The following is a 17747-nucleotide window of genomic DNA, read 5'->3' on the forward strand; positions in this document are numbered from 1 at the left end:
TTTTAAATTACTTAAAGATCCATCAGCATTATCAGAATAAAAATCAAAAGTATAAAGGGATTCTTTTTTAAGAATGTTTTTACAGATGCTAGCAAAATATTTTTTAACCTATAGTATTCAGAAACATCTTCACCATTCCCCTGCATTCCTGGAACAAACCTTTATGGTTCACTGATTCAATATCGGGATTCAACCCTTTTAATAGAAAATAATGCAAATTTCAGCACACATCTCCATCCCTCAAAACCCGGGGCCCAGTCCTCAATGTTTCTGTTGGTAGCCCAGACACAAAGGACAGTTCTCCTGTTATACTATATAACTTTTCACAGGAACAGCTGATTTGTCTGCACCTTTTCACTTTCTAAATACATTCTTTACCCCCCAATTTCAGTTCTTACTCCTTTGTATATTTAATATATTTTAAAAATAACAAAAGCACAAAACATTGTAATAACATTATATTCAGAAATTGCAACCCAATCGTAAATTGGATGAAGTGGATAAAAATGGATGGACATTCAGCAATGATGAATTAATTGATTTTAGTAAGAACTATGATTCCTGTGTATAACTGTTTCTGTACAATCTAAAATATAATTAAGGGGCACTTGTATTGTGGACATACTGCTTCTTCTTAAGTTTCAAACACTTACTTGTCTACATTACTCATAGTCTAAGCATGGATAGCCATTAGGGAAATCAGGAAGCACTTCCCAGCTGTGATCCTTGAAATCCCTTTGGTGTTCACTGTACTTGAGCTGTTAATTACCTTTGGCATTTTCCAGTCCATGTCCTTTGTCTTCTGGTTTCCATTCATAATCAGCTATGTCAGTTTGGCACAGTAAGCTCCCAAATTGAACCATTTGATTGCATTTCTTAAATAATTGCAGTATTTTGACAGTTGAACAAGGTTAGAAACTAGCATGGATCAAATGCTGAGCTTCAGTTCCGTATGCTTTATTATTTCATTGACCTGGTTCAATTTAACCAATGAACTTCCACAGCACTAAGATCTTTTACTATGAGAATGTTTGACTGCGTCATTCCCACTGTCAATTATCAAGTAATCAGCTGATGATAAGTGTTGTTTAGAAAGCAACCACTTTCTAAAGGAGAACAGTGATTTTCAAGCAAGTTGAACCAGAGTTCAGGTCTTTATGTTTCTTGGAAATGGAAATGACTCGCATGACCTAAAGGAGAATACCGGTAAGACAAAATCCTGAGTACAGAAAACAGTTAAACCATTGGCTCAACTGACAACTCAGTAAGCTTGGTTACGAGCCAGCCTGAAATGAAAACCAGGGGATTTGAAGACCTTACAGATCACAATGTGGTAGTAAAGAGGGACTCACGGATAGAAGACTTGCAGGGGTCGCTATGGCTGCTCTCGTTAGACTGGTTGCTGGAGACCGAGGACACGCTGGCGCTGCGGACAAAACCAAAAGCAGCGAGCCGTGCAGCAGGCAGGCGGGAATAACCTGGCGGGCGCAGGCCGGACTGACCTGGCTTGGGAAAGTGAGACCTTGTAGGAGTGCCTGGGATGCTCTTCCTCTGGTCCACTACAAGAAGACACAAGACTAAAGTGAGACGTAGTGTTTCATACAGCAATAGTGAAGTCCAACTGATGGGGAGGCTTCCACGCTTTGTGATATAGAGTGAGATGCTGAAAGTAAATAAAAGTCTAGCAAATCCAGCAAATGATAAATTAGATAAAAGGTAAAGAATTGGAGCTAAGCATCAATGGTGCAAAGGTTTCAGAACAACTCTTCTGCTGAAGAAAAAAGGGTTTGGAAATATTGTGTTGCTTTATTATGCTTGCAGAAGCTTGACTTTTTCTTATGAATGGCTTTTTTCTTTCTAATGGCTGTATTTAAACACAGCAGTTGTTATATTGTACATCATACTGAACTGATATGGCAAGTTTATGACAGTTCAATTGATATGATGGATGCAAATCATGGCTGTAAATACATGAATGAACTGAACGTTGGTTCCAATTTTGAAAAAGTGTTCAGCTATAAGACACTGAATTTGACTCAACAAAGGTTCAAAGTTGATTCGGTTCACAACTCCCACTCAATCTTCTTTTTATTTGAAATGAAATGACAATCACATAACAGGATAACTTTAAAATTTCATCTGTGTTCTGCTAAAAAAAGTTTACACAGAAAGTTTACTTTAGATTCTAGTCACCTTTAAGACTTGTCTAGCTTCTTACTGTGCTGCTCCCCCTGGAATACTCTTCATAAATGACGAGCTGTTTGGAAAACAGTAGGGAAGATGGGAAGCTACCAAAATAAATCTTCTCAAAGACAGTCTACTTGACTGATCCCAAGATACCCATAAAAAGAGGATCGTGAGGTGTATAGTTAAGAGACTGAATTCCATGGGAAGGATGAATTACCAAGACTCAGTTCAAGTCTCTCATTTTACCAAAAGTTACCTCAGTGCTTTTAGAACATCAAGAAAGATTGAAAGGAGAGACACTTCATTCTTTCCTGTTTGTAAATAGTCTTAAGATTCTTGAAAGGTCCTAATAGTTTAGCATCTACCACATAACTGTACTCATGACTGTATATTCTTGTTGAAAATTCAGTGTTACTGCATTTACAATAAGTATGACTATAAACTGCCTTTATGTGCAATTTAAAGCTAAACAATCTTCAGTTTCATACTGTGAAAAGTAGTTGTTTGGTTAAAATCACTGAATTCCTTACAAGACCAATGTAAAGTATGGAGCATGTTTAAGAAAACATATTATATGAAGACAGTAAAGGAAATCCTCCCTAACAATAACTGGTGTTTAAGTGATCCATTATCTGGGGAAGTTTTCACCATTTTCACATAACAGAAGTTAGGAAACAGCTGTAAAAGAAACCCTCTGAAAAAAAACTCTTTAAAAAGAGTAAACAGTATATTTTGCATAATATTAAATAGTTGTATTGGTTAAAGATGTTTACTGTCTAAACAAATTAAAAATATTTGCTTAATTCAGTACTTGCCCTGGGGATTTCAAGACATGTTTCATAATGGCACTGTGTACCATTAGATTTAGAGGTTTAGAGGTTCTTGTAGAGGATTTAGAGGTTCTTGTATGGTTGAAAAAAAATGTCAGATAACAGTCTTCCTAAGGACACAGGAACATACACAGAATAAGGACTGTAATTATTTTTTAAATTATTAGCTATTCTTTGAACTGCACAAAAATACCAAAAAGTGCTTGATTATAACATTTAAAAAATGTTGAATATAATCAAAACATTCATGTACTGTATTATATTTGCAAAAATGATAAAAAAGGTTGTTTCAACATCATAACTCAGCAGAAAAAAATATTATAGAATGGTGAGGTAGGAGTTTATCTCAACTCTTAAACAACAGTGTTGAGTAGTGGTTTGGGCTTTGAGCTTATAACAGAAAGGCTAAGAGTATAAATACAGTGAATGTTACTACTATTGTACCGTTTAACACAGTACAGTACTCTGCTTAGATTACTTCCAAATACGACTGTATATACAGTAAATCGATATGCATGTAAGGTACTTTGTATATACTGTAAGATTTAAACATTTAAATTAGAATATTTTTAGATATGGTCCATATAGTTCATCTTCCTCATTTGGTTATAAGCAGCTTGTTCATTTAAAATAACATCTACATGTAGCTGTGTTTTAAAGATTCCAGAACATTTGCTGTTACCAGCATGCAGGATAGCTCGTTCCAGGCACCTAAGACTGCATAAAGAACTGCCTCCTATGTACATCCCTAAGTACACTCTCTCTTTAATGTCCATTTCCATTACACTCATTTTTGATCCTGAAGCAGTCAAGTGAGTTGACTTTCAAAATCTTAAAGACCCTGAAAATTTCTCTTACAATCTCCTCTGACAAACTAGAGATGAACTCTATCTGCAAGATATTGTATGTATCCAAAATACTAACTACTCACTACTCAATACTCAATACTAACTACTGCTCTGAAAACATCTGTAAGCACCGAAAAAATGTAGTCTAATCTTCAACTAAGTCACGATAATAGACAAAAACAAATCTGCTTAAACTAATAACACACAAACAATTGTACTTCTTGTCAGTACTGAACACATCGTTAAAGCAATGTCAGTCTAAGTTGGAAAAAGTATGTGAACCTCTAGGACATTGACTTCTACAAAAGCTAATTGGAGTCAGGTGTTCCAATCAATTAGATGAGATTGGTGGTGTGGGTTGGAGGTGCCCTGCCCTATAAAAAAGACACGCAAAGGTTGATTACTGACAGAGTCTGCTCTTCTCAAGAAAGAGTTCATGTGATCATAATAAATATCAGAGGAACTTAGAAGAATTGTAGAGATGCATAAAGCTGGAAAATGCTACATAAGCATTTCCAAAGGCCTGGGTGTTTATCAATCCACAGTAAGACAGACTGTCTACAAATGGAGGAAATTTAGTACCGATGCTACTCTCCCTAGGAGTGGGCGTCCTGCAAAGATCACGGCAAGAGCACAGTGTGCAATGCTGAAGGAGGTGAAAAAGAACCCTAGGGTAACACCAAAGGACCTGCAGAAATCTCTTGAACCTGCCAAAGTCTCTGTTCATGTGTCCACTATAAAAAAAACACTGAACAAGAATGGTGTTAATGGAAGGACACCACAGAGGAAACTACTGATCTCCAAACCAAAAAACACATTGCTGCACGTTTGCAAAAGACCACCTGGATGTTCCACGACATCAGTGTTCTATAGACGGATGAGACAAAAGTTTAACTCTTTGGTAGAAATGTGAAACGCTATGTTCGGAGGGAAAAAAAAGCACTGCACACCAACACCAAAGCCTCATCCCAACCGTGAAGCATGTGGAGGGAGCATCATGGTTTCGGGCTGCTTTGCTGCCTCAGGGCCTGGACAGCTTGTTATCATAGAGGGAACAATGAATTCAAAATTGTCTTAAGACATTTTACAGGAGAATGTCAGCGTAGCGGTCCGGCACCCGAAGCTTAATAGACGTTGGGTGATGCAACAAGACAATGACCCGAAACACAGGATTAAATCAACAACAGAATGGCTTAAACAGAAGAAACATTTGTGTTCTGGAATGGCCAAGTCCAGACCTCAACCCAACTGAGATGCTGGGGCATGACCTGGAGAGAGCTGTTCATGTAAGGAATCCCAGAAATATTAATGAACTGAAACAGTTTTTTAAGGAGGAATGGTCTAAAATTCCTCTTAACCGTTGTGTAAGTCTCGTCAGCAGCTACAGGAAAAGTTTGGTGGAGATTATTGCTACTAAAGGAAGTTCTACCAGTTACCAAATATAAGGGTTCACATACTTTTTCCAACCTGGACAGTGAATGATTAAACGATGTGTTCAATATTGACAAGAAGAAGTACAATTGTTTGTGTGTTCTTAGTTTAAGCAGATTTGTGTTGGTCTATTATTGTGACTTTGTCACGAACAGTTCTTTCCGGGCCCTATGCGGACGACACGATCCAGAATAGTGAAGACACAAGGGGAAAAATGGTCATGCAGGAAAAGGGTCTGGAGACGGGGGGCGTGTCCATGCAGTGCAGGTGTCCAGGGGAAGTGAATCCAGGCGAACAATCCACGTAGGAAATCCAAACGGGAAATCAGAAACAAGGGCTGAAGTCCATAGCCAGGCGATCCATCCTGGGGGGGGGGGGGGGCATAACGGAGCCAGACGCAGCAAGACCCCGGGCTCTCATGATGTGGAAATCAATGAGGAACCAGGACTGAGGTCCGCGTCTGGCTTTTAAGGGGGAACGGGAATAGGGAACAGGTGCAGACAATGGGAGGGAACGAGGAAGGGCTGGAGCTCCCTTAAGAGGAGGGGTTAGCGATCGTGACAGACTTACTGTAGTGGAAGATCAGACCACATTTTTTAGGAGTAATGCAGAAATCCAGGTCATTCCAAAGGGTTCACAAACATCTTCTTGCAACTGTACCTACAATAATCTAAATGCATCCCTCCACTAATAGTTAAGGATTGTGACCACCAAAGCTAGCTGTTTTAATAATGAGGGTCAGGAACAGGGAGATTTTCTTTAAAAACAAGAGAAGTTCCAAACAACAGGATGACATTCGGCTCACATAGCCCATTTGGTAGTTAGCAGTTCATTGATCCAAGGATCTCATCCAGCATGTTTTTTGAAAGAAGCCAGGGTATCATCTACATGGCTGAATGACTTGCTCATTCTGGTATCATCTACATTTGTTCATATGTGTTTCCCCGATGTGCTCTGGTTTGCTACCACATCCTCCAAAGATTACCACATACAAATCCAAAGACATACTGTACTGGTTGATGAATTGGCTCTAAGGAAAATTATCCCTGGTGTTTGAGACTGTGCTCAGATTTTGGCTTTTGTAGGCACTTTCACTCCGAAGTGTGCAAAAAGAGAGATAAACGCCAATTGAATTGTCGAGTGACATGACACACTTTAAACTATACCAATGCTAAACCATGTGATTGATGGAGTGAGTCGAGCGACCATCACTTTGATCACGCATTATTTTTTATTTGGAGCACCTAGAGTCAATTGCAAGCGTGTTGTTTCAGATTGTTTTTCATTAGTCACTACTGTTTACCTCCTTCGTAGGCCCTAGGTACTGTACCTACAGTGCCTAATGGGAAATCCAGCACTGGCTAGGGCTCCCCCATGACCCTGAACAGGATAAAGCAGAAATGCATGGATGGATAGTCTTCTGTGTTCAAAATAAAATTTAAAAAAAGGTTCTGTTCCCTCCCGAGTAGCAGATTCTAGAGCAGCAATATCTTTCATAACATGGTGACCAGAGTTGTACAAAACACTCTAAATGAGCCCCTATTAGTGTGTTATATAATACAATTATAATACAATTAATATAACATTCATTATGTAAATCTTTTGCTTTTAACCTAGGTTTTGTTTCCCCATATTGTCAAGATATACATAATTTGAGTTTCATAAGTAGCCTCTGTTTGCTCAGCATTTCCCATTTTGTATTTATAGCTTTTAACATTTTTTATTAATTACTTTCAAAACCCCGCACTTAACATTAAACGTGATCTCAGGTGTTTGCCTAGTCTTGAATCTTATCTAAATCTTTTTGCATTTCATTTGCTGCTTCTACAGGATTTGTTAATTCTCCTAATTTGGCATCATCTGCACTGAATATCTTTAATGTTCAAACCATTTCATCAGACATGTCGCATTGTGGCTTCTTTTTTTAAACGATTCCTTACAGTAATCCACTGCTTTATTGCAAAGGTGCCGCCTACATCTTAATGCTTCTTTCAAACCATTGAATAATGTAATTCTTTAGCACTTAAGTCCCATTTCAGGGGTCTAAAACTGGCATATATATAATTATAACAATTAAAATGAATTGTACAAAAGGCTGCTGAGATGAAATGTAGTAATACTGAGAAAAGGGGATTAATAAGAAACATACAATGTGGGTTATATAGATTTCCTTGTCATCTGGACTCCCACTGCTTGGGAGGAGTAAAAGGCTTAAGTGTCAGTATCGGTAAAAGATTGGGTCTTAGAATTTACTACTCTCGGAGGTGGGGGCTATTACTGCTAAAAGAATTACCATCAGATAAAACCTATGAAAATCTCGCTGAAGCTCATGGGAAAGAAAAGATTGCATTATTTCTATTACACTTTAAAAAGAGGTGGGGTTATCAAACCCCCTCACATACTTAATCAATTGGTGCTGCTGTCCTATGCCATTTACTTTTAATAGCTGAAGGATATCCATTTTCCAGATCAACTCGTGGGGAGGCAGTAACAGTCCTGTTTTTTTCAGGTTTTTGAAAGAGGTGCAGGTCTTGTTTTCTCGGTGACTGGTGGTGCAGATCAGATTTTTTCACAGTCTGGTCACATTCAAGGGATATTAATGTAAGTTAAAGCAATGAAGACTTTAAAACACATGAAAAGATCTAGTTTGATTTAAAAAAAAAAACATTTAGCCAGCCTGAGGCTGGTAACATTGGTAGCTGCTGTTTATTGAGAACAGCAGAAAAAATACTCATAACACTTTGCAGCCAAAATAGGTTTATGCCAATTTTCCTTAGCCGATTGGATTTCAGTGATAAACGGCAATATTTTGCAGGAAAGGACTTGATAAAATTACCTGGCTTAAGTCTAAATAATGCATACCCCCTTTAAATGCTCAGTTTACCACTGAAATATACTGATATTCTTGTTCTTCTATCCAGGAAAGTGCACTGAAGAGAAAGTTAACAGTATTTCTACAGTTTTAAATGAAGAAGTTCAGGTGTGACTGATCTTATAGTGCTGAAAGAACAGCTCCCCACGCAGAATTGAAAAGCTGGTGTAACAGAGGTTGCACAAATTCTCATTCTGTGTGAGAAGTACAGGCCACTGTTCAGAACTTTTTTTATTTACTATCAGAAAGCTTTTTGTTAAAAGAGTGAATTTTGTAGTTATATAAGAATTTACACTTTGTCACATCTTAACAATGGCCATTATACTGTATTTTACATTTCTATTTAATAACTTATTACATAAAATTATATCAACATGCATTGTACTGGTACTGCTTATGATGTATTGATGGAAACATTTTCACATAAAATGGCAGGAGCAGCATGAGGTATCAGACAGCAGAGATGAAAGGCTAGACTAAAGAAAGTCACAGCTCCAAGCACAACACTCCGAGTCCATCTGTGTGCCTTGTATATTTTACTTTCTTTTTGAAGGCAATGATCACAGAGAGCAGTCCTATTGACACCACTCAGGGGAGCTACAAGGAAACAGACCATGACTGCTCTAAATCAAACTGATGTGACTAATAAATACCCGCTTCTAGATATGTCAGGCTTTCTAAATACAGTACATGAGAATATGCATCGTATAAATCTCCTAAAACATGCTAATTAGGTCTACTGAGAGAATTATCCCAGCCAGGAGGTTGAATATTAACTATCCATATCCCTTTAGCTTTCTGAATCACTGAACACAGCATATGACACTGCTGGCTATTTAAATAATCTCACTACCACCTACTGCACAAGAAAATATATTCTCCCATTCATCATAAGGTTTCTGCCAGTGCATATTTTGCTATGACTTCTAAAGCAATCAATCCACTTGGAAGGCAAATGGTAAATTGAAGAATCTAAGCATGCTTGCATCTTGTCCAGTGTTTCAGTAGGAAACCTTGATGGGAAAAATAAATTTTCATTAGGAGGCATCTAAGGACTTTTATACAGTACAGAAATATATAACAAATCTCCAGTTGTGGACGAAATAGAAGAAGTTCAGACAACTACAGTATGTGGGAAACAAAGATGACACTGTTCAGGTTGCAGTGGAACTGGTTAAGGATGAGTCACATAAAAGGTTAAAAGCAAAAACAAATAAAACTCTGTCAGTAAAAGTGCTTATCAGAACATGATTCAGATTGAGCTCCTATAATCCAAATTGCTACCATTTCCATTCATGAGTTAACTTTGCTGTTTCTGTGGTCAACAATGTATTGTGGATCTATTTAGTTACTTACAGTAGAAGTACATTTCAAGAATGCTTCCAACAATACCCAACAGAAAGAACAAAAAAGGACCACATCTTATAAATTGTCTTCATTATTCAATGGCTTTGAGGTTTAGATGTGTACAGTATGTGTCCATTACCCTAACTCTAAAAAGTTATCTCATTTACATGGAAAAAGTCTGTGTGGTATGTATGCAGTTAGCACAGCAATACAGTGGTTACCATTGGTGCCTTGCAGTGCTGGGCCCTGGGTTAAATTCCTGGGGTGCAATCTGCATGGAGTTGGTATGTTCTCCAGTGTTCACATGTTCATAACCTACATACTGGTATGTTAACTGGCTTCTGGATAAACTGTCCCCAAGTGAGTGTGTGTGTCCGTGTGTCCACCCACCCTGCAATAGCAGGTGTACCCAGCCTTCCGATTGCTTACTGGGATAGGTTAGTATTTCAATGGAGAAACTATTTCTGTGAGAAAGATACATTCTTGACAAATAAGCTATTGATTGTTACAAAAGCTCTTATTAAATTTAAATCACTTTGAACATTCCTGCATTAAACAAAATCTGTTTATTATTCTGCACAAATAATCCACATGGATTTTTCTTAGATTTCTTTCCATTAATTGTTGTCCTGAGTTTCATGAGACTAGAAGCAGATTTCCCCTTTAATAGCCTCACAATCACTAAAGATAAGTCATTTTTAACTTCAGCAAGCAACAGGGAGAAGACGAGTGTCAAATAAACATTCAATTTTGGGTTGGGTGTCAAAGAAGTCACAGGCTTCTGGTTTCCTTGATGAAAATACAAATTATTAATATGTCACTGAATGCTGTTTGAATGAGTTTTGAGACCAGTGGGATTCATTAAACATTGCAATGTGTAGAAAAGACAGCTTCATGCTAAAAAATTGATAATACCAAGAACATCCATATGTAAGAATACAAAATAAGTCTTTAATATCGATATAGAAGCAGACTTTTCTCAAGAGAAGGGATTTGTGAAGAGTGAAGGGCTGTCCTCATTTCTTTTTTTCAGTCTAGAAAAAATGTGGTTCTTAACTATTTCTGTTTTCTATTATCACTGAACAGCTTTAAAGATAAAACGTTTTTTTAAAACTGCCTTAATTTTGAAATTTTAGAATTAGACATGACAAGGCAATTTAATTTGGCTTTTGGCTTTTATCATACACTACACTTGTATCACACACTCCCTCTGTATGGCACATACCTGATATATAGCAAGAAATCATGTTGATTATTATATTGTAAAATAGCACACAGTGTAACATAAATAATGAAAATTAGTATCAAATTGATAAACCAAACTGACCCTGTGCTTCTCCTCAATAACATTCACACTGGGTAAGGGATAATGTGTGATGTAGGAGCATCGCAAGAGCAATCATGAAAAAATACAATTGTTTTTACAACATCCTGAGCGCCGTGTCATTATAGAAACAAATAATTGTAAGACAAAACAATATTCATTTGAAAAGAATGGACACAACCTGCGTATAGCTCTAACTTTAGTTTTACAAACATCAAAATGTGAAAGTATAAAGTAATACAATCATTAGAATAATCAGAATTAGACATAATGAGACATAATGAAAAGGAAAGGGATATCTGTCTGTGTGTCCCACAAAATCTCAACTTCCAGTTCCTCTCTGTATTGTTTTGTCCCCTATACATTCTCATGGATTTGACACTGCTTTGCACAGTGTTTTGCCTCTGATGTGAATGGCAAACATTGCTACAAAATATAATGCCTTACTGCATAATTTAATGCAATGTTAGGTGTGAATAAACAATAAATCTTTGGAGCACATAAACAAGATTCAATAGGCATTTCCAGAAGCAATACTGTAATACAATTTTTGTTCCATGTGAGGCAGATCCTTTTTATACCAAGCTTAAATTCCTTTACATAAACTAATATGCTGTTCTTTAAAATATAAAAATTACAGAACAGACCAAAGTACTACATTACATGTTAAGTCTCAGTCACTCAATTGGTTGTTTAATCCATAAATGATTCAGTTGATACTCTCATGCGTCACTATTAATTTATTAAGAACCTATGATTAATTGCATTAATTAAATGAAATGGAACATTGATACCAGTTTGATATAAATCAAAGCACTTCTGAATCCACTATGCAGCCAATGCAATTTCAAGATGGAGGACAATGAGTGCGCAATAAAAAACACATGCAAATTATGGCTTCAGTCTGCCAGACATGGACATATTGCAAATAGATGCAAGTAAAACAATACTTAAGAAATTTAAAAAATACTTTCAAGAAATTAAAAGTACTTACTAAGAAACAATAAAGAAAATCAGAAAGTCTTAGGGGTTTTGTAGACCCTAATAATTACTTCTTGTGACATAGATAAACAAGAAATAACCCTCATTGTCGGGCTGTAGAGCCTGCTTGGAGAAGAGGGAAGATCGTGAGGAGAGAACAAGGCTCTACTGGAGTCACTCTGTCTGGCAGGGTTACAGCTGTGAACAGTACAGGGATTTATTTCATGTTTCCTCTTTTGCCCTGAGGATTAAATTAATGCTGGAGTTTTTATTGTCTCAGAAGTGGAGTAAATCTGGTAGAAATCAATGCAATTTGAAGTCAGGAAATTCAAAAACAGACTTCTTCAAATTTTAGTTCAGAAGACTGAACTGATAAAAAATAACTGGTGAACATAGAGCAAATGCAATATTTTGCCTATTTGCCTTAATTAAGCTGAAACATTTTCACCATGTGGTTATACAAACATGAAATATCAATGGAAGGAAATATTCAAATTATTTAATAGGTCGGCACTTCAAAGACAATGGGTGCCCACTGATGAATTACAAGGGCTTAATACTGTACATATGCATTAAGTGAACGTATGAAACCCTATAACCAATAAGTAAATAAAAAATCTATTCTATTTCTCAGAATGATAAAAACCGTGGGCTCATGTCACATCTGGATAAAAACCTGGACACTTTAACCACTGAATTTGAATAAGATGAATATAAACAGTGTGCTTCTGAGGTTAGATATCATAATAAAAAAATGCAGGTCCCAGATATGCCTAAATTCTTTGGAAAATAGTTGACTGATGAAATTTAGAACACAAACAAGTAGGATGGACCTGAGGATACAAACAAATTCAGTAGATATATGCAGTACATATACAGACATAATTCAGGTGGGTAGCTGCTTTAGCATGCGTAAACTGCAAAGGAACAAGTAATAGGTTTATTCTATGCTGAAAAGAGAAGAAAGAAAACATAACATTTTGGCTGTGGAGCCTTCTTTGGGTGTGCGCATATATAGACATACTTGTACATGCACTTCAGGGGTTCCACCATAAAGAATCAAGAAACATGAACATTATAGAAGCTGCCCTGCGTCAGCACTTATGTCACAAGCAAGTACAGTACTGTAGGTGTCAAATAATCTGTGGGTTTGAACCTATTTCAGGGGAACAAATAAATGTTCTATAATTCTCTTCTGCCTCAATGGGATTATCAGTTTAATTTAAATTAAATTAGAATTAAAATTCACATGCATGCTGGAACTTGCAGATGAAGTACAGAACATCTTGTGGCAATGTTTTTTTAGTGTATCACATTTTGGGATAAGCAATGCCCCCAGGAAATCACAATGCTAAGACAGATGTCAAAATTAATTTTGACTCACAATTTAATTAGCTCATCCCAGGTTAAGAGAGACATATCCCAGATAAAATGAGAACCTCAAAATAAAATAACAGCTAAAGCCCCAAGTAATGGCAGGGGCAGAAATAAGAGATCCCATCTATTTTTTTAAGGTTTTAAATACTGTTCTACTTCACACTATTTAAAAAAAACCCTTAATATTTATACTATACAGTTTTTTTCCCTTGTTCATTTCTAGCCAGACATGCCACTAACATTAGAAAGTGTACTAGATGCAATTTCATGAAATCACTATGGAAAATGGGCAGTAAATCATCTTAATTGAGATACTTAATGCTATATCTCAATTCTAAAGATTATGAAACACAAATGTGTTTAATTTATTTTAGCCTAATTTTTAAAACTTTTCTCCAAGTGAATATTAATATTTCTAGCTTGCTTTTCAAATTAGCCTTAGCTAATTAGTTGAAATGTGTCCACTGGGACAACAAAAAATTGTGATGTACTGTACTGTATAGCTATGACAAGTAATAATCTGAAAAACCTACTTCAGAAATAAGAACAAATGCAATAGCTAAAATGCAGGAATTATGCTTAACCAATTGCCAGTTTGGAAGTGAATGTAATAGCCAACTTGAATTAACTACCTCTAGTAATTAAAGTAAAAACAGATCAAGTCCAGAGCTAACCAGCAATGCTGGACCCATTTATACAGCTGGGAGGATAGGAGCAACTTGGGAAAATGAACAGTGTGTATTCTTACACCAATCAGACAGGTATTATAAATTAAATGGACAGTAATCATCCTTTCAATCATCAGTTTTAAAATCGTGCTCATGTTCTTGATTAAACTTTCCCATAAGTTATAAAACTGGCAAACAGGAATTACAGTATGGGTTTTTGCTGCTGCTGAATCAGATTTTGGCTCATTAATTGCATAAACCAACACGTTGATAAATTAATTCTTCATTATTCATGTTTCCACGTACAGTAGATCTAGGCACTGGCATTGTGGCAAGGTCAGGTCTTTTTCAAACACAAAGAAAAAGAGATCTCTTTCTTCTCTTTCCTGTGCACTGCAAACAAAGATAAATCAAGCTTTGGCCATTGTTCTCTCACCTGAGGGGTCTGGGCAACATTGGGAAGCCGGACTGGCTGCCTGAGTCGGGTGGTTGAAGGACAAGGCTGACCTCTGACCTGCCAACAGCATTCTGGTCTTGGCAGAAGGCAACCTGGTGACCGCACCCAAGCCCAGCTGAGGCCTGAGGACCATAGAGGAGCGAAAGATACTAGCAGGACCAGCCTCGTGTGCACCGAGGTGGGAAATCGTAGAGTCCTCCTGCCCTGGTCCAGCTAGTCCAACATCAGTTCTGCCTGCCTGTGAAACCCACAAAAAACCTTTGAGGGACACTTAAGAACAAGAACAAAAATCAAACACTTCAGCCCTGGATGTAGGCTAACATTTACTAGATGAAATGTGTGGAGCTCAGCTCTCCCACAATGATCCTGCAACATTCTTTCTATTTCGAGTAGCCTAAATTTCATTTTAAGGATATGTGACATTTTACCATTTTTTAAACAAACTAAATGAATGAGATGGAAATGTTTCATTAGGAGACTGCAATAAACTGCACCATGTTTTATTTATTAAAAAAATAATAATTTTGCCCTTAAACTACATTTAAATATTTCATTATTAACATTTTGAAATCTGTTTTTAGTGGTTAGGCATTATGATTACCAAATACACGGAGTCAAAACTCTTATTTACTTATAAAACTCTTAAACTCTTATTTACAGTAGGTACACAGATTAAATGACCAGGCAACTAGAACTTAAGCAACTGGGCTGATGCAGAGCTAAGAATACTTAACATGCAAGTGCTTGATACAGTAGGATACCACCTTTTGTCTGTACATCATAAAATCAGTAACCTATTAAGAATTGTTTCAACTGTTTCAATTGTTTCAACTAATAACAATTTATTACGCAAGTTGAGGGTAACATGAATTCTGCATAATAAATTACTTGGTTGGCTAGTGTAGACTGTTTCTGAAACCACTGACTAAGTGTTGAATTGAGCTACTGTATAAAAAAGATCTTCTTTTGAAAATAGTTCAATTAAGGGTTCAGTACGCTCAAACAATGAAATTCTCAGCTGGGAATAAAACAAGAAGGGCTCTTGAGGACTAGGTTTGAGAATCCCTGATTTATACAAATAGAATCTTAAAAAAAATGTCTTACCCCACCACCCATGTCCTGTAAGAGCTTATCGGCCAGCTCTCCATAGAAACTATCCGATTTCCCGACCATCTTGTGGGGAACTGTATGACTGGGTGGCTTGATTCCAGACACCATTAACCCTGAAGAGTAGTAACGGCCCTTTTGCATTTCATTGCGGTACTTGTCATACAGGAGGTTGGAAGCACTAAGCACTGGAGAGGATTTGGGATCACTGCTCGCTGGTTTTGGTTCTTTGGCCAGGGGACTGGTATAGGTAGAAAGCCTGGAGGGTAGGGTGGCAACATCATAAGCACTATCCAGCTGCTTGACTTGTGGTGTTTTGCGAATGTAGGTTATAATTTTGGGCCTGACGTGTTTTGGCTTAGGGGGAAATTTTGTTTCATTCTTATCCTCTAACTTGCTCCCAGAGCTCGTCTCTGTTTCTCCCCGGTTCAGGAGAGAGGTCCTAGGATGCTGTAAGATGGGTTTGGGGATTCCACTGCTGAGACACACCTTGCTCGGTGGTTTCAGGCCACTGTTTAACATCTGGGGGTTGTCCACTGAAGATCCAGTGGGATGGAGCCTCTCATTGTAAGACAAAACAGGCTCTTTTGAAGTGTTACCAGATTCCCCAGGCTGTGCTCTGGCACTCACTTTTCCTGGTGAAGACAGGGGTCTTCTTCGTGGTGAGCCTGTGCTTTTGGCTCCTGTTTGGGCCTCAGATGAGGGCTCTGTGCAGGATTTCTTTCCCAGCTGTTGCTTTTTATCAGCAGTGAATGGGTCTGCCATAGTAACCTCCCCATCACCAGAAACATATTCACCAGAGCCCTGCTTATGAAGGCCTTTAGACTGATCAAAGGTGGGGCCTTCTATTATATCTGCATGTCCTTTTAATGACAGACTGCCAGACAGTTCAGCCTGTTCAACGGTGGGTATACCAAAAGATTGAGAAACCCTGAAACTGTCCTTATGACTGGCTTTATGCACTGTGGTTTCAGTACTTGGGGATATTCTGCTCTCCTCTGAGCTGTGTCCTGATGCATTTTGCGCCCTGCCAGTGTCAGACGTATGTGGCCTGGGTTGGACTGATTGATGTGATGTGTCTTCTTCTGAGTCCTTCCCTTGACCCGGTAATGCTGCTGTAGTAAATGGATGCCCCTTCCAAGACCCATCTTTTAAACTGGGATTGGGCATTCCCTCTGTTATGGCTGAATCTACAGCCTTTCGTTCATGCTGTCCAGATGTTACCTCAGTTTCACTTGTCTGTGAATCTGTAAGATCCTCACAGGGGCTCATCTTTATCCTCTGGCCTGAATACCTTTGTTCTGGCTGTGCTTCTGTTTTATAAAGGACTTCCTGAGACTGAAATTTTGAGTTTAGGTTTTGAGCACTATTGTCAGATTGCTTTGTGCTTCCAACGGGAGGGTTCCCAATGAGCTGGGATCTCCTGTTCTTCACTGAGGTAGCAACATTGGATAGAAAAGCAAGAGTGTCTTCCGAGGTCATACTGAGTGCTTCAGGTGGAATGTGCTGAGGATCCACTGTTTGTGTTCTTCTAGAGCTGTCCAGTGTGCTTGCTAAGCCTCTACTGGGAGTTGATGATGCAGAAATGCAGGAAACGATTATATCATTTTCTGAGCTGACCTCAGGTGCCATTTGCCCAGGGTCTTGGGCTATTCTCTTTTTAAATGACAGGGCAGAACATGTGTCGCCTTTGACCTCAATTTTTGCAGCCACCTGAGGAGAAGAACAGGCAGCGTGCTGAGAATAAGCAGAGTCCGACTCCAGGAACATACCTTTACCTTCTTCTTCCAAATAGGCCTCTAGCTCTTGGCATTCCAGCAGCTCAAACTCCTCTAAGTCTGGGTCATCGCATTGGGAGTCTGTTCCCCAGATGATGATTTTGTCCTGATCTTCGGTCTGCGACACCAGAGGGGGGATAGTAACAGTATCACTAGTCCCACCTTTACATGTGCCACCCCCGTCCTCATTGCAACCATCTTCTGCTGGGATTTCATTGGCATTGGCATCACCTGAAGATACAAAGGCCTGCTTATTGTTGTTTTTAATTTCTCCTCTACTGTCCTGCAGGCTGCTGTCATAAGACCCACCTAACTCGCCCTGTAGACTCATATTCCTTCCGTATGGTGTTCACTTGTTCCGGCAGAAGCTTCCAACAGCTGTGCCTAACTATGAATCCATTAACAGTAGGCTACTGTGAGTGCTTTTTCCCTTAGATTAGGCTGTCGGATTTCACATCTTTCTTGATCTCAGATTAGTGTTCCAGTGCGGCCTTCAGGCAACCTCTCTATTTGGCTGCACTTGACGGCATGATGACAAAA

General features: G+C 38.2%; 1 protein-coding gene across 1 annotated transcript in view; it reads right to left on the reverse strand.

Annotated features, from left to right (window-relative positions):
* Positions 1–17538, reverse strand: part of LOC148830684 (microtubule-associated tumor suppressor candidate 2-like) — a 114252-nt gene extending 96714 nt beyond the window's left edge. The window contains exons 1-3 of the mRNA XM_088919962.1: positions 15427–17538; positions 14302–14560; positions 1353–1559 (exon numbers count right to left, since the gene is read on the reverse strand). Coding sequence (XP_088776088.1) covers positions 1353–1559; positions 14302–14560; positions 15427–17538 — 2578 coding nt within the window. The remainder of the gene's footprint in view (positions 1–1352; positions 1560–14301; positions 14561–15426) is intronic.
* Between the last annotated feature and the right edge of the window lie 209 nt (positions 17539–17747).

Source organism: Atractosteus spatula, chromosome 7 (genome assembly GCF_055471065.1).
Source record: "Atractosteus spatula isolate fAtrSpa1 chromosome 7, fAtrSpa1.hap1, whole genome shotgun sequence".
Taxonomy (NCBI): Eukaryota; Metazoa; Chordata; class Actinopteri; order Semionotiformes; family Lepisosteidae; genus Atractosteus; species Atractosteus spatula.